This window comes from Poecilia latipinna, unplaced genomic scaffold (genome assembly GCF_001443285.1).
Source record: "Poecilia latipinna isolate Pla-1442-1.1 unplaced genomic scaffold, P_latipinna-1.0 Scaffold645, whole genome shotgun sequence".
Classification (NCBI taxonomy): domain Eukaryota; kingdom Metazoa; phylum Chordata; class Actinopteri; order Cyprinodontiformes; family Poeciliidae; genus Poecilia; species Poecilia latipinna.
In genome coordinates this window covers 223,170-247,947 of record NW_015113261.1, presented here as the reverse complement: position 1 = coordinate 247,947, position 24,778 = coordinate 223,170, and the positions used below count along the sequence as shown (strand labels likewise).

The 24,778-nt window shown below is 36.8% G+C and overlaps 1 protein-coding gene across 2 annotated transcripts; it reads left to right on the top strand.

Annotated features, from left to right (window-relative positions):
• Positions 1-3,969: 3,969 nt before the first annotated feature.
• Positions 3,970-23,734, top strand: ptgs1 (prostaglandin-endoperoxide synthase 1). 2 transcript variants are annotated; one of them, XM_015043689.1, is made up of 12 exons: positions 3,970-3,977; positions 9,271-9,422; positions 9,505-9,579; positions 12,715-12,831; positions 12,966-13,106; positions 14,060-14,203; positions 14,273-14,454; positions 14,541-14,624; positions 16,499-16,745; positions 19,259-19,545; positions 21,686-21,833; positions 23,211-23,734. In XM_015043689.1, the coding sequence occupies exons 2-12, from the start codon at positions 9,416-9,418 to the stop codon at positions 23,558-23,560; spliced, it is 1,782 nt and encodes a 593-aa protein (XP_014899175.1). In that variant the 5' UTR covers positions 3,970-3,977; positions 9,271-9,415; the 3' UTR covers positions 23,561-23,734. The 2 variants fall into 2 exon arrangements, with proteins under 2 accessions (XP_014899175.1, XP_014899176.1); XM_015043690.1 differs by lacking the exon at positions 3,970-3,977 and having other exon boundaries at positions 9,085-9,422.
• Positions 23,735-24,778: the final 1,044 nt, after the last annotated feature.

Here is a 24,778-nt window from a genome sequence, read left to right as displayed (position 1 = left end):
ATTTTGGTTTTTTTTTTAAAAAAAAAAACCGGAGGTTTTTTTTTTTTTTTTTTTTTTTTTTTGCTTCTGAAGCTGCAGAAACTTAAACAACATAGACTTTGAATTCTGCCTCTCAATGTTATAAGATAACATTGGTTAAGAAGCAGGCCAAAGTGGATCGTAATATGCCTACTTTCTTTAACTTCAGGACTTTATAATTCCATTTTCTTTACTAACATTATGTACCAATTTATGTATTTTTTGTGCACTTTAGTTGTATGGGGTTATCAGTAAAAATAACTGTAGTCTTCATTTAGCTTTAAGAAAAACACAACAGAACATGATACACTTGAATTCTGTAGGCTAATAACGCATAGTTACACAAACAAATGAGGTTACTTTCCGTTTCCTGCTCTTAGCTACAGCTAGCTAGCTAGCTAGCTGCTTTAGCTATCTCAGCTGCGATAAAATCTGCAGATGGTTCACCAGTAGCAGTTTCGACCGGACAAACAATAAGTGACCAACGAACTGCCAACACAAACACAAACTGCTAAACCTAGTGAATAACCGTGTCTGTAGAATGAGACCCAGAGGACAGATTGAGCGCTGTTATTGTAAACAATGAATGACGGCGGAGCGGAGGTGCGGGTTCACATGCGGACAAAGTCTTATGTACAACTCTGAGAACGGGGAAGCCCTGAGTCCGAAGGGGGGGACCTTTTGTCAAAGTCCAGTAACAATGCTTGTGTAACAGCTTTACATTCACTAAGAGCTGAAAGTCCAGGAGAAGGAACCAATCCCAGAACTCTCAGTTAAACCCAAAACCAGATCCACAGTTTTTAAAACCAGTTTGAAATATTTAGGTCAGTTTTACATCCAAGATCCATCCGTCTATCATCCATCCATCCATCCATCCATCCATCCATCCATCCATCCATCCATCCATCCATTTTCATAAGGACCAGAAATTCCTTAGAAACGATGAAACTTGACTCTTCTGCCTGGATGATCATTTATAACTCAAAGATTTGTTACAGTTCAAACAAAGTTTTATGTGGTTTCAGAGTTGTTATGATGACAAGACCAAGAATTATTCTAACAATTTGTGAAAGTCTTTTTCCAGGATTCAAACTTTAAATATTTTAGAAACCGGCTGCAGGACATCAAAAACCACAAAAGGCTTGGTTGTTACAGAAAACCACATTTTTCTTGTCTTATGGCGTCTTTGTTTGGAAATTAATACTTTGAAAACATTAAAACAATCTTCAATCTTAACGACATCAAAAAGGAAAATCCACCACTGCTTTTCTTTTGCATGTCTTTTTCTAACACCTAATTGTTACAGTAGATGTTAGTACTAGAAGTTTGAGAACCATTGCTCTTGATAAATTCAGCTTTACTGATTCAAATAATTGCATTAGTTTTATTAGTAGTTATGCAGAAGCCTAGTAGTGATCCATTCATCAAAATCAGGTTTGTGGCAAAAAAGAAGCATCTCAAAAATACAGACCAGAGGTAGAAGCAACAAATATGAGCCTTTTTTCTATGCTTTGTCTTTTTGCTATCACTACCAGGATATTGCAAAACCAAAGTCATCTACAGACAGCAATGCTAGATCAGAAACATTTTTCTGGGCTTTGCGTTTCTTATATTTACAGATTGCTTAATACACTAGGAAATGAGCTTGAGTTTCATTCCTGGTTTATGTCGATGCTCGCCTCAAACAAGAAGGATGGATGATTTTCTGTTTGACATGTTGGCTGAAGGAACATGCCGCTGCAGTCTTCTTCAGGGATTCAAACATTAGATGTTTAAATTTTAACCTTTAACAACATGATACTTTAAAAAACATATGTTAATGTGAATTAAGTTTTCAACAAAAATGTCGGACAAATGTTGTCTGAAGGAAGCAACATATTTATTTTGCTAAAGGTTAAAGGGAATCTATTGTGCAAAAGTATGTTTTTGTAATTCCATTTGGGTCTGAACTGTTTCTACAAAAAAGCTCAAGCATTTAAAAACCCCCACCCATTTGTGTCTTGGAAAAATGTTAATGTTTTTTGGTGCCTGAAAAATGAGCAGTTTCAAAAACCTCCTGAATCTTAAGCCACATTCCAGGGCCACTTTGTTGCTACTTAGCACCACTGTACAATGGCTACTGGAAAATAAAAGTGTTTTGTTGTTGACTTTCCCTCCAGAAACCACTTGTTGGTTGCACAGGAGGCTCCACTTCTGCTTTTCAAAGATGCACATTTGTATAATTGCGCATCTGTTTGCAGCCATTTTCACGTGTGAATTAAAACGTTGAGTTGGGGGGCGTGGCCAGCAGCAGCTTATTTGGATTTAACGTGACAAGAGACCCCAAAACAGCTCAATCTGAAAGGAAATCAAAGTAGGCAGAACTGACCAGACTAAAATCTTATTATCTAAGTTTGTGTTAAAATGTAATGAACATGTTTTGTATAGACCAATCCTAACATGTTCAAGGAAATATAATAGGTCACATTTTAAAGTCAAAGAGCCAAATCTGAATTCCTTTGTAACTCAACCAAAAGCTGATCGCCTTGTACAGTTCAAAGATGCATCATGAAAAATCATCAAACTCTCTATTTATTACAAATAAAAATAGAATCAGTACATGATGTGTTTAAGATGGTAGTTTAAAACCACATGCTGTGCGTAGAAGGAAATTCAGGATTTTCCAGGAGTAACCACAAAGGAAACAGGGATATGTGGCTAAAACAAAGAGAACCGAGTCTGTAAATGTTTGATTGTTGGAGATGAATTTGACGTCTCCAGACTCGACATCCAGCACCGTCCAACGTTCAACAGGCTGCGTCCACCGAGATCAAACCCGTCTAGATTACAGTCCTGCAGCCAAGCTTTCAACAAACAAAGGAAATGGCACATTACCCCATCGCTCTCTCTGAAAAGTTGCACTGAAAGAAAAAAAAAATCTCTCTCAAAATATTCAACAAATGCAAGTTTATTTGAAGTATAGACAAGGAAAAATGAAGGGCTTTTTTTCTGGGCTTGCACTCCATATGACAGCAATTTGGGAGTATTGTGTGTTTTGGCCCAGGCGTGTGGTCCATGATAGATGACAGGGGAGAAAATCACGAGCCGCTGGCTCGAGCACAGACATGCAAATTGCTTTCAGCTGATTGCTGAATTCTGTTTGATATTTATCAAGAGGATTACAGCATGTGTCTTTATATGCAGACAGGAAGCAGCTGATCCGCCCCACCACAGGAGGGCGAACTGGGAGCTGAAGGTTTCCCTCAACCAGGTGAAAGTGCAGCAATAGATCTAATGTTTCCCCAAATTAATTTGCTTTAGCACAACAAAACAGACGCAATCCAGAGATCCAGATGTCTGAAGAGCATATGGAAATCCAAAATCTTGTTTTATTAATGTGCTTTGACTTTTGTGGACATTTTGCAAACACTTTTATCAGTTCTGGCTACAGGAAATATTCAGCAGTGTTTATTTTATTCCTCTGCATCCACCTGGGGAATTGAGCATGCTTTTGTTCTCTACAAACTGCAACAACACATCAGCCTCCTCAGTGGCTACATGCCACAACAGCTTATTGTGATCAGTGGAAAATAAATTACAGAACATTAAATTCCACAGAAAAGAAACTTTCTTCTTAGATCAAAGGTACAAAATGCACACAAAAAAAAACCTAATTTACAGGAAGCGTGTTTTGGCATCAGTTCATATAAGTGGGTTGGATCAGCTTCAACACAGCACACATGTGGCTGCCTGCCATGTAGTCAAATTACAGCAGAGAGAGCCAGACAAATGCATCTATGTTTGGCTTCTGAAAAGCAAATAAAAAATAAAAACATGATAAAACACATTTCTTCCTTTTTATTATTTTATTCTATATTTGGAGGAGAAAAAATGTTCCTCTTGCAACTTGAACTTTTCCATATTTTGTCACAAACAAAAATAAATTTAAGGACTTTAATGCAATAGATCAACGCAAAGTGGTATACAATTCAGATTTTTTTTTTACAAATAAAAGACTGAAAAGTGTGGTGTGCAAAAGTATTCAACCCCCTTTTCTCTCAGAAGTTGCCTGATGACTGCTAATAAATCCACCTGTGTGAATCTAATCTAATCTAATCTAATCTAATCTCAGATGCTCTGTGACGAAATATAGAAAAGTTCCAGGGGTATGAATATTTTTGGATTGTAGTCTTCCCCCCAAAGTTCAAGCACTTTTTAAGCATTTTCAAGTTTTTCAACTTTTCCAGCACCACACTTTAGAGATAAGAGCAATGCAAATGAACTAACAAAGACCATTTAATTTCACTATTAATTATATAATTTATTACTAATAATAATGTCTTGATAGTATTTTTCATTCTAAAACTAAAACACTAAAACTTACAATGTATATTTATCCAAATAAATCATGTTAATGTAAAAGACCTTCATGCTCAAATTAAATGCTTAAACACAATAAAAATCTCTAAAAAAATTCTTGCTAAGTTTTCTGTTATTTAGCAAAATTAAATATTTTTTGTAATTTGAACCGGAAACAAAAAACTTTGGCCTAATTTAACATCAGACAGTGAGAAAAAATGTCTGTCTTTTTGTTCGGTTTATGAAAATATCTGGTTTCAACTTCAAATAACATTTTCCAAATTTAGGCTTTTGATCAAATGTTAGATCACACTTTATTACAAAAGCCCAACCTGTTACCTAGCAACCCCAGTGGAACTCTGCCAGTTACCTAGCAACTGAAGTGGAGTTCCAGCTCATTTGGTCAGCTGGTTTTACCGCTGTATATGCAGTACAATGGCTGCTGGAAAAGACAAGTGTTTTGGAGGAGGTTCTACTAATTTAATACTTTTTGCAGATGTATGGTTGTATAATTGTGAATCGGTTTGAAGCCATTTTCATGAGCGAGTGTAAACGTTGAGTTTGGTGGCGTGGCCAGCAGCAGCTTAGTTGGATTTAAAGTGAAAAAAATCCCTAAAGCATCTCATTCTGAAAGGAGACCAAGATAGGCAGAACTGAGCAGATTTAAATCTCATTATCTAAGAATGATTTTGTGCAAAACATGCAATGAACATGTTTATAGCCCATAGACATAGCCTAACCTGTTCAAGGAAGCGTAAAGGCCACATTCAAAACTACAAAACTTTAGTTTTTTTAAATGCAGTACAATGTCTCTTTTCTGACTTTAGGAATGGCTTCTAACGTCAATAAAATATTCAGCAAGATTGGTTGTTTCAGTCTATGAAAATGACCCAACTCCTTTCTTCAGCCCCGGATTTGTTTAGGTTCTCCGGTCAGAGTCAGAGATCAGGCTGTTACCTAATCTGGCAACAAGCTCCAGAAGGAAAATTACTTCCTTCCAACTCACCTGCAGTGACCCGCAGCAATCAGAGCTAAACGGGTTCCTAATCACAAAGAAAAACCCTGTAGGTCAGCCGACGCTTGGCCCACCCAGCCTCCTCCAACACCTCCTCCCTCGATCGGCTGAGCTTTGAGTGCAAGTGTTTAAACTGTCACTTCAAATAGACTCAGCGTTGGGATTATTTAAGCAGGACCTATCGTGTTCAGTTTGATGCCGGCTGCAATATCCTGCGGCTCTGCTGATCCCAGCGGCTCGGAGAGAGGGGCGGCAGTCGGGTCGAGTCAGGGAAAGGTGAACAGGGCTGGGAATCAACCCGGAGAAAGGTGGAAGGTGGGGCAGGAAATGGCAACAGAAGATACAAAGAGAAGTGATGGAGGCCGAGCGCATTTACCACTGTCAGCATTTAGGAGGCTACTCTGAACCTAAAGGGTTTGGGCTCAGAGTAGCCTTCCTGCTGGGGCCGTGTCTGGTGGGGGGCACGCTAAAATTTATATTTTATATAAATGCACTGCAGTCTTAGATTACAATAAGCAGTGGACCATAATTTGAATAACAATGCTGTTTGTTTAGCCAAATAAAAACACATGAATCTGTTTAGCATGCGGAAACATTTTACATTTGTTTGTTACAGTGGCTTATAGGGCACATATGAAAACGTTATGTTTTCCGGGCACATTGTACCACTTTATACCACAATCAAGTAACTATGTTACCTTCAGTTGTAAAAATCCTATATATATCAAATATTTCTTAAAAGAAATTTTACTTTGTAATTTAACGCTGTCAAATTGGGCCTCTGTCTCTTTAAAAACTCCTGTTCTTTCTGAAACTCCGCCCTCAGGTTGTCATCACAACAGCGCTCCTTTAACAATGTCTTTACCGGCACTGAACTGAGATTTAGCTTGTATAACGAGCTCAGCTGATGTGTTTGCTAACTGTTGCTGGCTAGTCTGAAGGAGTCGAGTGGGGGAGTCGCAGGGGAAGAAAATACAGCTGAGGGAGAAATATCTCAGAATTCTTTCAGAATAAACTGGGAAATTTCTGAGTTTAAAGTTTCAAAAAATTGCAAGATAAAAGCTCTTTGGAAAAAGAACTTGGAAATATCTGAAATATCTAAGATAAAAAAGTTTCTGACTTTTGAAATTTTCTGGAGTTCCAAAAGTTGAAAACGTTTGACTTTTCAAATTAAAAAAAATAAATAAAAATTTTTAGAAAAGAAATTCTGAGATTAATATAAAAATTTCTCAGTGCTTTCTAGCAAATCTTTGACTTTCAAAACCTAAAAGTTTAAATTTTTTCCCCCAGAAATTTTTAGAGTTTTTTTGGTAGAAATTTACTCTTTTTTATATCTATAATAGCCCTAATAATTATAATATTTTATGGTTGCTGCTAGCATTGACTGAGACATGCAACCATTGTGCTGAGTTTGGAGGTGGTTTGTCATTGCACTTTAAATAATCTACTGTTTATATTAGTTCTGAGTAGATTTTAATTGTTTGGATTAGACCACCGGTGGACTTTAGAAGAGTTAGAATCACCTGCAGCTGCCAGACTTGTGTAGAGTCGGATTGGACGGCTCTCCAACTGAACAGGAAGCCTGCTAATCTGTAACCTGAACCGGGGGAAGGAAGAAGGAACCATCCTCCATTGCTTTCACCGATTGTATTTATCACCAGAGCCTCGTTTACAGAGCGCAGCGTGGCTTAACTAAACATCTCCGTAAAATAAATGCTTCCAGGTTACTCCCGGCAAAGGTTTCAACTCGGGGGAGCATCTGATTTCAATTACCAGAAAAGCCATAGGAAGCAGCAGGCCTAGCCCGCGCCAGCCTCACCATGGCAACGGGCAGAGGAGGCTCATGCCAAAAGGAGCCGTGCTCGTAAGGCGGGAAACGCTGATTTGATAATTAGTTCCTGATGGGTCTCATTCTTTATCACATCAATCATGTCTAAGAAAGAGAGTGAAACACAAATACTGTTGGGTCTTTGAAGACAGAAATCTGGGTCCAATCCTAAATGCTTCCAAAAAAAATGGCGTCTGCAAATTGATTTTATATATATATATATATAAAATAGAAAGGTATTTGAAAAAGAAATGAATTGAAAAGATGTCCAACAAGGATTATCTGGGGAAGAAACTGGTTTATGTTGAGTCTGAAGCCCCATGTGATGAATGTTGACCACAAATGACAAAAATGTGTTTGGCAGATTGGGAAGACATTACGAAAGATAAAGATTTGTAGCTTCTTCCTGATTCTGGCATGGATAATTTGTCAAAATTAGCACAAAAAAAAAAAAAATAAAAAAAAAAGAGAAAAAAGACAGATCATAATCCCGAAAATCTGTGATGCAAGTTGTATTTTAGTCAAAACTGACCCATTTTGACAAATCAAGCAATATTAATTTGATCGAATCCATTTTTATGCTACATAAATACGCTGGAAAGTACATGTTTAAATTCACGTTCATTTTAGGATATTAAAATTAATGTTTAGTCCACTTTTTGGTTAAATCATTACATGAGTTTTTTTTCTCTTAATTTAATTTAAAAAGGAAAAGACTGAAAATTGGAAGTTGTAAAAGGGGAACATAATGCCAAAAATATCAATTTCTAAACATTGTTTATGTTAACTTTAATTCTGTGAAGTGGAATAATCAATAAAAAATAAAATAATTAAATGTAACTGTATGTTTTTATTATTATTTTGACAATAAAACAAATTAGCCTTACAAGCCATGTTCCTAGAGGCTTTCTTTGTTGGTTGCCATGGTTACTTTTAAGGGTACATTGGATTTTGGTTGGGAGCTATTGCAGAACAGAAACTGATACATAATCAACATAATCTGCAATTTATTGAAGATAAACCAGGCAGAATACAAAAAGTAACTAAAACTGAGACGCGGTACATATGGGAACTATCATTAATGCCAAATAAATACTAAAAATGATTTTATCACCTTTTTCTTGTAGAGAGACACATCTGCAGATTTACATACTTTACATTTTTAAAGAGAGGACACATTTATGATTTAACAAAGGGGGCACATTTGGAAACAAAAATAAACTTTCTGACAAAATTTCATTATAAATTTAGTGACGTGTGAAAAATCGGGCAATATTTCTCAATTTTTAACATGATGTGTCGATTCAGTAAGTATAAAGTATGTTATCTCAAATAATATCTCCGTATTATTTATCACCCATAACAGCAATACTATTAACTTTATCCCAAATTTTCTTATTGGTGCGTCACCAATTAGAAAATTGGCTAAAAATGTATTGTGATTATGTTTCAACACTGAAAAAGGAAGTAAAATTTGCAACATCAAAATTTAAGTGGCATTTTTTTAATTCAAATCCTGGTGACACATGTGTACTTCCATACCAACTTCCACTTTTTCTGTTTTCTTTTATTATTATTTTTTATCATTGCCGCATTTACTGCAAAAAAACAAAACAAAACAAAAAAACAACATCTAGGTATCAAATTAAGAAATTAAGCATAAAAATATAATTTTGGGTCATGTTTATGCCGATCATTTTTATGCAGCATAAAAAATGTAATCAGTAAATGTTTAAAAATGATCCGTTTATGCAGATGATTTTTATGAAGCAGCTAAGAGTCAGTCTCTTCGCTAATGGTTGTTACACAAATCAAATTCGCCAGTAGGGGGAGACAAAGCTCTTTGATTCTGTCAACTGACAGCTGATGTGCGTTTGAATTAATAGATAAATGAAAAGTTTTTTTAACTTGCACCCAATTTTGGTTTCATTTGAATAATCTCTATGCCACATACTTAATATTCTTAACAGGAGAACAATTTGTCTTGAAATACAAGCATAAAAAATGTAATTTGAAACACTTTGAAGTGCATTAGGTTGTGTTTAAAATCATTAGATGGAGGAAGTGGAAGGCACAGGGTGAACGCCCACTTTTGGTATCTCATAAAGCCAGTGAGACTCAGACAGTCGGATGGAGGAAAGAAACCTTCAACCATTTGTCAGAAGAGCTCTGTCTGTGAAACATCTCCAGACAACTTTCATTTAGTTCAAGCAACCATGAAAGGTGAGTGCTAAAAGTACAAATTACACAATTTGGATGAACTGCAGATGTTGCATCATTATTGTTTCCCTGTAAACGTTTGCAGGGTTTAGCTTGTTTTCCATCTTGGCGGTTCTGCAGCTGATGAAATCATCCTCAGGTGCTGCTGAGTCAAGTGCAGGCAAGTAGTTTTTAAAATTACACATTTATTCTGTTTTTTTCTTTTTTGAGTCACACTTAAAGGTTGTAAGCCAGTTTAAAATCAGGAAAAGATAAACGGTAAATATAAACAGTGGAACAGAGGAATTTTGGCACACTTTTGTTTGCAAAATTGCTTTAAAACAGACAGAATTTGAGATTTTTGAGCACAGTCAGTTTAAGTTGGTCTTTAACTAGGCCACTACAAGATAATCTTTATTGAGCCATTTAGAGGCAGGATGGCTGGTGTTTGTCTGATTGTTGTCCCGCTGCAATACCAACAGCATTGAGGTCAAGTAAACAAAAACAATTCTGGAAAATGAACTCAGGATGAAATTTAATCCTAAGTATTTGAACTGAAACATGCACAGGTTTCAGCAGCGTAAGATAGGAAATAACATGTAAGGTTGTATTTGTATTGTATGTAGTTTAGAAACTGTGTGTTCTGACTGTTATCCTTCCTAAAGATGAACTCTGACCTCAGTCTCAGGCCTTTACAGCATCCCCACAGAATGACTCTGCCATCACCGAGTTTGATGTGCAGTGTTAGTTTTCATAGATTTGTTCCAACATTTGTTAAAAAAAAAATGTAATAAATAGTTATTTTTATCATTATCATGACAGTACCATAAAATATGATGATAAAATGGTTAAAATCCGTATCGCTCACCCCTAAATGCTTTAATGAATGGGTGATGCACTAATTTGTATTTGAATAAAATGTCACCATTTGGCCATGCTTAATATGATATAAAATAAAACCAAACAAAAAAAAACATAGCCAATTAAAAACAAAAAAACTTTTGTAAATGTCTGTCTGCATCAGCTCCATTGTGCGCCATTCTTTAACTGTACACAAAATTATTCCAATAATAGATTTTATTTGGGAGTATCAAAAATGCAAACAGTATTTTCCTGCAAATCCCCTCCATTCTGCTGGTCTATTCCATATAATCCCAATAAAATACAGCTGGTCTGTAGTTGAAATGCGGCAAAATGTGAAAAGATGTGCAACATCTTGGAAAGCTACTACAGTGAACTTATGACTGGCTTATTTTTAAAAGCAATGCCAAAGAGTCAACTTTAACTCATTCCACTATTAGAAACCTCGTTACTGTTGTCCATGGGGCTTTTCTATGCGATAAAAAGTCTCATTATCACATTGAACTTCTGTAAGGAGGCAGGGCAGGAAGCCCGAATACAGCAAGTGTTAAAGATATGTGGAAGTGGTTGGGTTGTGTGAAATAGACGTTAACAGCTGTGTGCATATAGCCAGTTCCTGTAAAAATGGTGACGGCTTAGAGTTCAAGCATTGCCACCTGTGTGTGAGTGCTGGTATTTCCTGGTGAAGCTAGATGTTGGTGGTGACTGGGCATAAATGTTCTGCTGGGAAACAAAGAGGCAATCTGACGTGAGTTTAAGGCCTGAATGCAGAGTGTGTTTCAAAGCATGTTGTCATGCTGCTCTTTAGTGTCAGAGCTTGGTTTCACTATTTGACTGAGTCATTGCGCCAGACGTGCCTTGTCATACCAGAGTAACTTCAGACTTCTGAATGCAGAAAATGAGTGAAATTAGGGTGAAGAAAAAGTGTTGAGCTGACGAGAAAATAAGAAGAGTTGGACTAAACAAGTTCCAAATATGTCGACTTCACACCAAAAAAATACAATTTTAATATTAATTAAATGGAGCAGCTTTATTTGACTTCAGATGTAATCCCTTGTTAAATTTTGCTTCCTGTGTCCTCATCTATGTTTTATACAAATTAAACACTGTGGATGCAAGAAGGACTCCATTGTGGAGCCGCAGCAGAACTGCTGACATGCAGAAGGAAAGTCCTGGATCTGAATTTGCATGGAGTTTGCATGTTTGGGTTCTCTCTGGGTTCTTAATCACGTTCTTCCCACATAAATCAGTCATGGTTTCCTTGAATTACCTCATGTGCGTGGTTGCTTGTCCTGTGACGAACTGCCAACTCAAACTCTTTATGTAAACAGATGAGATAAATCGTTCTCACCAATCAGAGAGATGATCTGTGTAAGAAAGTCAAACTCATTTTTGTAGATGCTACAGAAATGAGTTTCTTCAGACTGTTACTGTTGCGGTCTGAACCACTCACAGTCAAAAACAACCAATTAGAGCTGGGAGGAGGGTCTTACCGCTGTCAATCAACCTCCTGTACAATGCTTAATGTGTTAATGGTATAAAAACAAATTTACTGTTATAGGAAAACCTCTCATCTGCCATCATCTGTGGCTATGCTAACTAGCATTAGCATTCATGGTAGCCTATGTTGTGGTGAACTAGCTGTAGCTTAGCATAGAGCAAACAGGGAGAGGTGAGAAGGAGAGTGATTAACAGCGCTGAGACCTTCCTCCTGGCTCTGATTGGATGTTTCTGACTGAGAGGTGTATTTCTGTAGTTAGTACTGGGAGCACTGGGAGAAGGCAGAGAAGCTCAATTTTCACAAATTGTCTTATACAGTCATGACATAAATGCTAATTTAACATATGTAAAAAAAAACAAAAAAAAAACATTTTTTACATAAAAGTGACATACTGGAGCTTCAGAGCTCCTTGCTTTCTGCTAAGCTACAGCTAGCATAGCCTGTTTTTAATGCTAATGCTAGTTAGCATGCCCACAAATGATGGCGGATAAATGGGTTTCTTCTAACAGTAAGTTGTTTCTCCACCATTAATACATTAAGTAGTGACTACATGAGGTTGATTAACAGCACTAAACCCTCGTCTGGTTTCTGATTGGTTGTTTTTGCCTTGGAGCGTTATATTTATTTAGACAAGAAAGTAGCCCAGGGAGTAGGTGAAGGAGATTGATGTTTTCACAGCTTATCTGTCAACATGGTGAGTTTTAACAAATATGTAAAAAATATGTATTAGTTACATACTGCAGCTTTAACCATCTTCAAAAAAATGTTTGGTTTCATGTAATGTACATTTTTGTTAGATTTCTGTTTTGTTGTGTTGCTACTGATGGTGTTAGGACAGTACTATTTAAAAATTAGGATTTAGTTCTCTAAATGGTTAACAAGCCAAATATCCACCCAGCTGCTTAAACAGGACGTACCTCAGTGTAATTATTCATTTTTTATTTTTTTTTCCAGTGAATCCCTGTTGCTACTACCCTTGTCAGAACAGAGGTGTGTGTGTGCGATTCGGTACAGAAAGCTACAGCTGTGACTGCACCCGAACAGGCTTCCACGGAAAAAACTGCACCACTCGTAAGACAATTTGTGGTTCAGTAACTTCTAATGAAACTATTTTTATGGTTTATTGTCTGCATAGCACCTTAAATATTTCTCCAACGGTGCTTTTTCAAAGTTAAAAGGTACGTTTTGCTTTTATTTCTGCACAGCGGAGTTCTGGACCAGAATCTATCTGATGCTGAAGCCCGGTCCTGGAGTGCTTCATTTCCTCCTGACAAATTTCCAGTGGTTCTGGACCATCGTCAACAACTCTTTCCTGCGAGATACCTTCATGAGAATCGTGCTAACTGGTAAGTTAAGGCGTCAAAACCACTCAGTCTTTAAAACACATTTAGACTGAAACAGATGATGCAACATTTTACATCCTGTACTTCAGTTCATTTTTGAGATATTGACAAATATTTTTCTTCTAGTTCTGTTCATTTGTGATCAGAAACGCTTGGTGAAGGTTTATTTTTTTAAAAAGATCCAGAGATCTGAATAGTGAGGGAAATCAAAAGTTGCTTTTCAAGCACGTAGTTTCAGCTCTTGAAAGCTCTTTCCGTCCACAAAGTTTCAGGTGTTACTCATTTGGTTTAGGGTTTTGGATGAGTCACTGCTGGTTCATCTGCTCAGTTATCTTAATGGTCATGGTTTATTTTTGTGGTGTATTTATGTTTATGTTCTTCAGTTTGCAATTTAGGATTTTGGACATTGGACTTTGAGGTTGTAAGCTTTGGTTTGACTTGAATGTAAATAGTAAATGGTTTATAAACAGTATTTCAAAGTTTATTCTCTGAGCTGCAGGGAGCCAGTGCAGGATAGATGTGCTCTATCGTCCTGGTTTTAGTCAGAACGCTAGCAGCAGCGTCCTGGATCAGCTGCAGCTGTCTGATTTTTAGGCAGAGCTGTTACAATAATCAGTTCAACTAAAGACAAACGCATGGATGAGTTTTTCTAGATCTTGCAAGGACATTAGTCCTTTAATCCTGGAAACATTTTTCAGGGGACAGAAGTCTGACTATCCCCTATCCCCCTAGTCTCTGGACTAAAAATTGTAAGACGGCTTGTTTCCTATGTCAAAAAGAACAAAGTTCAACTCAATAACATACAGAGAAATAATGTAAAATCACCATTAAGCCATTCTTTATTTTTGTATTTTCTCTCTTTCAGTTGGCACAACAGTTGTATCTTTTCAGAAATGTTGCAACATGAAAACTGTCTGAAAACTCATGCAAACAAGCTAATCCCTTTCCTGTTACAGTCAGAAATGAACTTATTCCCAGTCCACCAACTTACAACACGAAGTATGGGTACATCAGCTGGGAGTCGTACAACAACATCTCTTACTACACCCGCCTCCTCCCTCCTGTACCCGAAGATTGCCCTTTGCCAATGGGAACCAAAGGTGAGGCCTTTACAACTTCTAACACTCAGTTAACCCCAATGAAATCTTAAACTGAGCATAAATTCACAGGTAAACCCGTTCTTCCTGACCCCAAGGAGTTTTGTGAGAAATATTTTAAAAGGCAGGAATTCAGGCCAGATCCTCAGGGAACCAATCTGATGTTTGCTTTCATGGCTCAACACTTCACCCACCAGTTCTTCAAGAAAAGTCACAAAGCTCCCGTAGGATTCACCAAGGGTTTGGGGCATGGGGTAAGAGAGCAATAAGCAACATGGATCTGGTTGTAGTCAGCATCTGTTGAGTTTAATACCCGATTTATGTGTTTTTATCCAACTAGGTAGATGCAAGCAACATATATGGAGAAGAGCTTGAAAGGCAGCATCAGCTTCGGCTTCATAAAGATGGAAAGTTAAAATATCAGGTAATAGTTGGACATGTAAAGTCGGGCTGTTTAGTCCGTTTTTTCACCTCAGTATCTGTGATCAATCACATAACTTTGGGCTTAGCTGCAATAAAATGGAAATAATCTATCACCATAACCCTCATGTTAAAAAAATATCAGCTAAATTCACTGATAAGATAAAAGCTACGAGGGCTGGGCATTATGGCTGAAAAACGAATCACGATGAAAGTGTTTCATATCAGTCGATGTCGATAATTATTGATCAGATTTTTGTTTTAAATTTCTGAAATACTGCCAAACTGGTGGCCTGTTTTTTTCCAGTTTTCACTCCACAGTGTTGTTTTTAAATTTTAAGCAGTTATGAGGCTATGAGTGGTATAACTTTAAACTGCTGAGTGCCAGTTACTCAGCAGGGTGTTGCTAGGCAACCACAAGTTACTCAGCAAGTTGTTGCTAGGTAACCAAAGAGTGAGTGGATTTGTTAATGCCCCCAATCTTTCTTAGCTGAACGTTAGAAGTTGAGAGGCCAAAGCCTTTCCTCTGCCTACATCCCCCAGAATGCTGTGCAGTTCTGGGAAATTACTGAATATTCCATCATATGTATTATATACTGATATTAATCACATGTCCATCACGATAGATATTATTTATTTTCCAGCCCTTTAAGGCACTTCCTCTTTATCCACTTTTATTTTAATAGACACAATTATTCTAAAATAACTTTTTGAGTTCTGTCAACATGTAATATTTGCAATTTGGCCTCAACAAATTTAGCTTTTGTTTCTTTTTTATTTTCCAGTGCTCATTATATTTTGCTTTTAACATTACTAAAGTTGAAATAAACATATTGATAGTTGATATTCTTATCAGAAGGCAAAACAAGCTATCATTCTGAGTGAAATGCTGTTAATTAACATTATTTTTGTTTTCTAATCACTGTCAAAGCCCTAATTGTTTGTCCTTTAATTTAACATTGTCTTGATATTTTAGCTGTCAACTCCAAACTCTTTTTGTAACTTCTGTAAAGTTATTTTAGCAGCAGTTTCAGTGGTCAGAAAGGAAAAAATAGAAAAGTTATGTTTCAGCTCTTAATTATCTATCTAAATGTGCGTGAGACCCTTTTTCATATTTCACATCCAGCATGACTTACAAATCCATTTTCTGCAAAAAGACTACTTAATTTATTTCCTCAAAATATTTCACTTTTAGCTTATTTAGCATGTAAAGTAACAAAACATTTGTGTTTTAAAAATGAAACATTTTGTGGCCCATGAGAAAATGTTACATATTAAACTTAATACGAAGACTGCAAACCAAACAAGAGAAGCGATTAGTTATTAAATACAGAACACTAAGGTGATATAAATAAAAATGTAATGCATATACTACTGTAATACACAAAACGTAGACATAAAACTGAAAAAACTCAAAGCTTTGAGGAACACAACACTGCTATTGTCCTTTGGGGAAAATACCGATTTATAGTTAAGAGGAAATAGTTGAAATTATAATATATATTTGAGTAAAAAAAAATTGAAATGTGTTGTACTTTGTAACAACTTCATTAGTTTTACACAATTTTCAGTTCTTCTGGACCTGCTGTGACATCTGCGTGAAGAAAACTCTCATATCCTGTTACTTGTCGACTTCTTGGAATAAGTCAAGATAACGACAACAGTAGTTGAAGATGGCGTCACCGCTGGTAGCTGAAACTCCATTATCATACATTCAGATATTGGTCTAGGAGAAGCCAGCTTATCTGAAAACCTCTCTGCCTGAAGATGTTGTTTCATCTGATGAAATCGCCGCAGTTTGAGGTCTTCGTCAGGGCACAAGAAGCTAAGTTGATAAAGAAATTGCTGGTGAAATGACTCCTGATTGACGCTCCACAGCTGATCAACGGGGAGATGTACCCTCCCACCATATCTGAGGTCCCAGTGGACATGGTGTACCCTGAAGGTTTCCCTGCTGAGCAGCGGCTCGCCATCGGACAGGAAGTGTTCGGACTTGTCCCAGGCCTCACCATGTACGCCACCATCTGGCTGAGGGAGCACAACCGGGTGTGTGACATCCTGAAGGGCGAACATCCGACCTGGGATGACGAGCAGCTTTTCCAGACCACCAGACTCATCATTATTGGTACGTATGACACGTGTATTTTAAAATATTTACTCTGGTTTATTATTTATTCTGCTTATATTATATACATGAGGTGAATGATATGAAAGAGAAAAGTATCTAAAACCTGCTCAGATGAGGGGTGTCCAAAGTGTGGGCTGGGGTCCATTTGTGGCCCTTGAAATGATTTTGTTTGGCCCACGACCGCATTTCAGGAATGATACAAATTTTGCCAACAAAATAGACACGTTGCAACGTAACGTCAGGTGTGGCAGAACCTGGCCTAATCTCCCTGCTGGAGGGCAGAGTTAGCCGCTCGCTAACGATAACTACCACCGGTTTTAGCTGTCAAGTTGTCAACTTAACACGGTAAATCTTAAACGCATAATATACAAAAAAAAGGGATGCAGTGCTTTGCTACTAACTGTCAACACTATGACAACTAGATTAAAAAAAGTCATGAAAAAGAAGTTTTAATTAAGAAAAACCATAACGAGGGAGTGGGAAGTAGTTCAGCTATGCTAGCTTGACTTTGACAAACTTAACATGTAGAGGTGCTGTGGATTTCGGTTGAGTGAAAAAATATAAGGCGATCCACATACCGACTTTCTGACGGCTTGTCAGTAGAGCAGATGTTTCAACTAGCTAATCAAATACCGATATGTTCAGACTATCACTTATTAATAATCACAAAATAAACTTCAAGTCTGAAAACACAATACTGCAACGTTCTGTTCAATGTGTAGGAAATGTTTGCGTGTTTTGAATCCTGATGCACACGTGGAGATATCAGTCGGTTGCTATGGAAACTGGTCTGTGCGTGGCATAGCTGACACAGAAAGCGAGAAAAAGAATAAAAGTAGTTTTGACTTGTTCTCCAATAATTTTCTGCATTATTTTTTTTTCCTTAACTGTGGCGCACTGCACTAAATTAATAATATCTACATCCTCAAGTTTCATTTAGTTAATCTGATGTATGGTGCCAGTGCGGCTATGGATGGCAAGGAAAATAATCGTCTTTTTGCTCTCCACTGTTTGTGGATGTAAATGTTTGTTTACATCCAGAACAAACATGAGCAGGTAAAACAAAACGAACAAAAAGTAAACAAACAAAAAGGACCCAATAAAACAAATTTCTGCGTTTTTTATTTAATTTTGTGGCCCAGCAGCAGTTTAAATTTGCTGCCTGTGACAAAAGTTTGGACACCACTGGCTAAGATGTACAGCTATGCTCCACCAGATGTTAAATTTTAAACAACTGAACAGATTTAAAATAATCCTGATGTCAAATCAACAAACCAATCTGAGACAGACAAAAAGGATTTGTATGTTCTTCATGGTAAAATCTGGACAAAAAGATTGTTTTATTATTTCAGCTAGCATACAACTCTGAATGACTTTTAGAGCTTTTTGAATGAGTCATGCTTTTTATTCGCTACTTCCCAAATTGAACTTATTTGTTTAGTCTAACTGAAGCAATGACTGTGCTGGATGGCATGTTATTTAACAATATGGCAACAATATCAACTGTTTAAAAGCACACAAATAATTTTAAAGTCTATTCATGATGTGGCAGCTTCCCATAAATGCTTCACAGTTCGTAGCATGTAAGTAAAACTGACATGTGTCCCGTTTAAAGTTTTGGTATGAAGCCAAAATTAAGATACTCAAATACTGATGGCTTTTTTTTCTTGTTCTGTCATTTTCTCACAGTACTTATTACAAAAAAGACAGACCGTGCAAAAGATGCAGCACAATACCAGTTTAAACTTTTATCTAGTTGTGAAAAACTGTGGTCTGCAACAGTACATGAAGTTACACAAATGTGGAGCAGAAACATGGGTGGTATTTTTAGTAAGATCTACTCATCCATTTATCAGTAGTTTCAATGTACAGATATTACAGAGAGCAAAAAAACAAGATTAGTTCAGAATCAAACCCACATAAGTAGATTTAAATTGTCGTGGGACAAATGATTTGGTCGTTCACTCTGTGTGCTTCACGTGTGGTAAGTAGGAAGTTGATCTAAAGGGCACTGAATGGTTTTCAGGTGGTGAATGTACTCCACCTGCTGATCAGATCATTTCACTGAAATATTCATATATTCAGCTATCTGAAATATAGCTTAAAACAACTTCTTGCTTTGAAAAGTTGCCAGAGTACTGACCTACAGCAGATCATAGGCAAAAAAAATTAGCTTTGAAACTTGCTGCACTGTTATTGTTTATGCAGGAGGTACCACTTCTGCTTTTCAAAGATGTATAATTGCATAACTGCATGTCTGTTTGCAGCCATTTTCACATGCGAGTGTAAACATTGAGTTTGGAGGCGTGGCCAGCAGCAGCTTATTTGGATTTAAAGTGACAAGAGGCCCTAAAACAGCTCATACTGAACAGAGATCAAGATGACCCAACTGAAATCTCATAATCTAAGAGCAATTTTGTGCAAAAAAATGTAATGAACATGTTTTCTATAGTCTTTAGATCTGTTGCAACCTGTTCAAGGAAGCATAATAGGTCACCTTTAATTCCCAGGTGAGATCATCAACATTATAATAGAGGAGTACGTGCAGCACCTGAGCGGCTACCACCTAAAGCTGAAGTACGACCCCTCCCTGCTCTTCGGTGTGCGCTTCCAGTACACTAACCGCATCGCCCTGGAGTTCTCCCACCTCTACCACTGGCACCCGCTCATGCCGGACAGCTTCCTCATCGACGGAGAAGAAATCCCGTACTCCCAGTTTTTGTACAACACCTCCATCCTGACGCGTTACGGCGTGGAGAAGCTGGTGGATGCTTTCTCTCGGCAGTCTGCAGGACAGGTAAAAATATAGCAGCTTGCATTTTGTTGTGTGCGGGAATTATGATGATCATGCATACAGATGTTACGTTCTGAAAGAAAGCTGTGTGAAACAAGCGGCAAGTAAACTAGCAAATAAACTAATTTAGTTAATTGCATAAATCGCGTTTTGTCTAAAAAACTAACTTTAGCAACCGTTTCCTCTCTTATGAGTCTAGACAGCCATGTTGAAATCCAAGATTATTGCGACATAAAGGGAAGTTATTTAAAAACTTTCTTCATATGGTGTGGTAAAAGTAAATATCCTTTGTATTTCAACAGAAAAAACAAAGAACATGTCAGAAGGGAAAAACTAAAATGTAAACACTGAAACTTATTCATTCTGCTTTGATAAGAGTCTGTCAACATCCCTCTTTTTTACTTTGAATATAACATTATAATATAATTTTGTTCACTCTGCCTTTTCAGTATCATTCACATTGTGGGGAAACATGATGTTCTGTCAGATTTAAATCTAGACTTTAACAAGGCCATTCAAAATTGTACTTTTCTATCATTTTATTGATTTCAATGTCCACTCTGACTGTGATGCTCAAAGTATTTAAAACCTCAGTGTTTTTGACCTGATCATTTCATCCACATTGAAAGAATCCCTATTTCTATCTGAAACAAAGAAACGTCCAATCATGATCCTACCACCACTGTTTGTTTTTGACTTAAACTTTTGTAATCGCAGCTGAATTTTCAGGCTTGGTTTTATCAGGTTTTATAAGATTTTAACCAATCCTGGATGTTTTCCAGGCTTCTGTTTTCCAGCAATGCTTTTCAGACCAGACAAATAGAGAAAGTATAACATTTTTACCACATTTAACTGCTAAAACCGTTGAAACTTGGACACAGTTTGAATAATCTTAGCACACGTCAAGTAAGTTTGGCACAAACTAAACTGGCAAACATTAAGGTTTTTAAATGACACTTAAAAGTCCTGTTGTTTTTCTTAATTTCATGATTAAACTGAATTATTTATTTTTTATCCATGAAAACAACTCAAATGAGCTACTTTGAGATGAATGTTCAAATACGGAGCCAGAATAATGCCAGATGGCTGTTTAAGTTCAATTTGAGATGAAACTGTTGGTCCAATGTCAGTCAGGTTGTACATATGTATGCAAAGCTTTGGTCCTGTATGGAAAACCCTAAACAAATGTAAACTAGTTCACCTAATTCTATTTTTTTTAAACATTAATTGAATCTGTGTGCTGTATAATCGTTCCATGCTGAATGAAAACTGTTTAAACAAACCATCAAGTCCCAAACGTAATGATGTTCATGCTGATGAGTAACTGTATCTCCTTTAATGTGTCAGAAATAATTGGTCAGAAAAAGATTTGTAGCCAGTAGAAATAGCAATCATCAAATGATTTAAGAGCTCAGTTGATTTTTTTTAAAATACACTCTGTTTGCTGATTGGTTAAGTTTCTTTCTGAATGTAAACTTTAGGCTTACATAAACTGAAATAGCGACTGACAGAACCACAGTTGCACAAAGTTTATCTTTAGCTGCCGCTTTTCTCTCCAATGTCTCAAATTGTGGTTTCTTTGTCTTGCCACAGTCATGCAACATGTAGTCTACTATACTGAGCAATGAAATACATTAACATTTCTAAGTAATTCTGGAGTTAAAGTGATACTTTTTTGATTAAGACTCAGCAAAAAGATGTATATTAATGTGCGGAAATGTTTTCCGTTTTTCGTCTGTTTTTGACTTTTCTCAACCCACAAAAGCCAAACTTCTTTTTAAATGCAAGAATCCTGTACCATGCACAGAAATCGTTTGCATACCACTCATCTTGAATACTTGCTGAATAAAAAAATTAAGAATGTAAAACTCACTCATACATGCAGTGAGTGTTTCAAGTTCATGATATGATTGCAACATAAGGCGTTCTCAAAACCACAAACTGCTGCTTATCTTTCTAAATTAGCATCAAAGTTCAGTTCCTCTTTAAAAAAAAACTTCCTGAAGTAATTTCTGGTGTTTTATCTCCTTTAAGGGTAATCTCCCTTTGTAGGTATAATAACTGGGTGCTACAGCCCATAGTTTCCTTTCTTATTTTTAATTTTAAAAAAAGAAGATTGAAAAAAACTTACTGTGTCTTTCAGATAGGCGGCGGTCGCAACATTCACCAAGCGGTGCTCCGAGTCCCAGAAATATTGATCAGAGATTCCAGAGCTGCACGCCTGCAACCTTTCAATCAGTACCGAAAAAGGTTCAACTTGAAGCCGTACTCATCCTTTTATGAATTAACTGGTAAGTTGGTGAAATGTAAATTCATAAAAAGTTCGGACACATATAGGTAAAAGGAAGTTGATGAAATCTGTTGCATGCAACGTTCATGCCCTCCATGATTATAGGCCTGTAGATTAGCATAATGACACATGAGATGTGTAGAAAAGCTGTAGGATTTAATTGCTTAAAGAATAAAATATTTGAAAAACTTAATCCTCCAAGAAGAGAGTGTTGAGGAGGCAGCAGAGTTTACTTGCCACAGCGTTATCCACTCCGCTTTTCTGTCATCACATCAGTAATTTTTGCTTGAGAGAAAGTTAACTCTGCTACGTCACGCAGTTAGGTTGAATGAGCGCCATTTAGGTGACAAAATAAAGGAGCTTGTCGAGTGTTTATATTTTAAAACAAAACCGCATAAAGTGCATTTCCTATCTAACAACGAACTCTGTTTGGACCGTTTCTCTGTCCGCATTCATATATGGCTCCGCCATCTTGAATTCTGTACCGGACCCACTTCGCTTTCGCGCCCTCTGCTGGATGGCGGCCAAACTGCAACACTAAAAGAAGGTCTATGTGGGCGTTATTAGTTAATCGATTGGAAATAATCTTTATCTAATAAACCATTAATCGATTAATTGTTTGCTTTCCTACTCTGAATATAGTGGTAGGTTTAGGCAATGAGGAAACTTCTGGAAGTTACATCAGGCTTAATTGAATGCCTCTTGGCTTTCAAGTTTTAAGTTTTGTGTCACACTGTATTCTTATTGTGCAACAAAAAACTAATTTAAACAAATCAAACGTTCCTAGACTCTCTGAACTTTAGTAGTTAATACAGAAAATGTTGCTTTTACATTTATTGGATCAAATTATTAAAAGTTACAGCAATATTTTGTTAAAAAGATCTATGTGTATAAAAGCTATCACCCTATATAGCTTATATATATATATATATATATATATATATATATATAGCTCATTCAAAGCTGTTTTCTCCATTTCTGACTATTACATTAATAAAAATTCAAACTATTAATCTGTATCTGTTAACTAGAAATCAGTTCCTCCCCTTCCAGATTGATTGTATCAGAAAATTCCCCCAACTTTGAACTGCAACAACCTAAAAAAAAACAACCTTCAAACTTCTTTTGCTTTATTTGTGGTGCAGCTAAACTTTCCATCCTATCTGATGTTTGCATCACCACCTTCCTGTGGTTTTTCAATCTGCTACCATCTAATAAAGATACAAAAAGCTTACTGATGCAGTGTGTACATGTAAATTATGTGGTAGTTTTTATGCCTACTCAGACATTCCTCCTATATAATGAGGTTACCCGCAGCACTGATGCACACCAAGATGTCAGAAAATGCATTCAAACTTTAACATTTTTCTGCAAACAGGTGATGAAGAAACAGCTCAAGGTTTAGAGGAGCTCTACGGTGACATTGACGCCCTGGAGTTTTATCCTGGCCTCATGATGGAGAAAACTCGCCCCAACTCCATATTCGGAGAGAGCATGGTGGAGATGGGAGCCCCTTTCTCCCTGAAAGGCCTGCTTGGGAATCCCATCAACTCTCCAGAGTACTGGAAGCCCAGCACCTTCGGAGGCGAGACGGGCTTCAACATCATCAAAACATCGACTCTGAAGAAACTGGTCTGTCTGAACACCAAGTGGTGTCCATACGTGGACTTCCATGTCCCGCGAAACGAGGAGGAGGCGAAGCCGAGGAACCCGTCCACCGAACTTTAATGAACAACCGTCTACTGAAAAATAGAATTTTGATCCTAAAGGTGTTTGTTCATTTTAATTCAGTGGAAAACTGGTTATTAAACAGGTCTACCTCCTGACGATGCAGCTGACATGTCTTTAAAAGGCCTATTTAAAGTTTCAACTGATGCCCATTAAAGTCATTATTCCACACAAGTTCTTATGTTTTGTATTTTCTATGGAAAGAGTATAGTCTTATTGGCAACTTGTCGTTTTATCTCCTAAAAGGCAGTAACATAGCATTCTTTTAGTGTACTTGATCATTTAATGCATGTGTCAAACTCCAGGCCCGCAGGCCAAATTCAGCCTCCCAGAAGTTTTTATGTGGCCTGCTAGAAATAAAACCTTTGATATAACAGTTGTGTACTTAAATATTGTTTTATCTGCCAAATTAGATCAAGGTGAAAAGATGTTTAATATTTAATTTCAAGAAGTTTTTATCCACTGTTATTAACCGTTATTCGTATTTTAACAGTTTGTTTTAGGGTCATTTTATTAATAAATTCGGCCCTTTAAAACATTCTTCATTAAAATTAGTTTAGTCTGATTTAAAGGCTGCATCTGCAGCTAAAAATACTTCTAAAAGCTCATCCCTTTCTGCTTGACTAGATATCAATAGGGTTGATCTGTTGATTATTTTTTACATTTAATAATTAATGGATAGCAAAAGGTGTTGGATAGGAGATTTATTTATTTTTTTTAAACAGAATCTGAACAAGGCGAAGCTAAAGCTGTGCCACTTCAGCCGTTCTGAGCAGAATATATTTATAGACAAAGATTTTTTTAAATCTTAAATGTAAATAGTATATATTTTAGCACAATTCTGGATTAATACCTGCTAGTTTGTCGTAAAGTGAAAAGTCTTTTGCCTAAATTGATTACACATTCAGATAAAAGTTTGTGACTAAAATCATTGAAATGTCCTAAAAGTGTATTGTTCCTCTTTTTAACAAACTACAACTATATACAAATATGTAAACTGTATTATGAGAATGTGACAGCATTGCACCACTAGTAGTGCCAAAAATTCCCCCCTGCCTTTGTGTGACAGTAATAGTAAGTGAGCGATCTGTTAATCAGACACTCGGGGAGCAAAGCGGCGCCTCCAGTCATGAGAACAGACTTCTGTGGTTTGTTCCATAATGTTACTTCTGTATTTCATATGTAAATTAGTGGCAACAATTTAAGACATGTCAGAAG

What these genes read in the sequence shown, in the direction of transcription:
- ptgs1 (XM_015043689.1), top strand. An exon ending in TGCTGCTGAGTCAAGTGCAG is followed by an intron (nt 9,580 to 12,714) that starts GCAAGTAGTTTT and finishes TTTTTTTTCCAG; the next exon opens with TGAATCCCTGTTGCTACTAC. An exon ending in ATGGAAAGTTAAAATATCAG is followed by an intron (nt 14,625 to 16,498) that starts GTAATAGTTGGA and finishes GACGCTCCACAG; the next exon opens with CTGATCAACGGGGAGATGTA.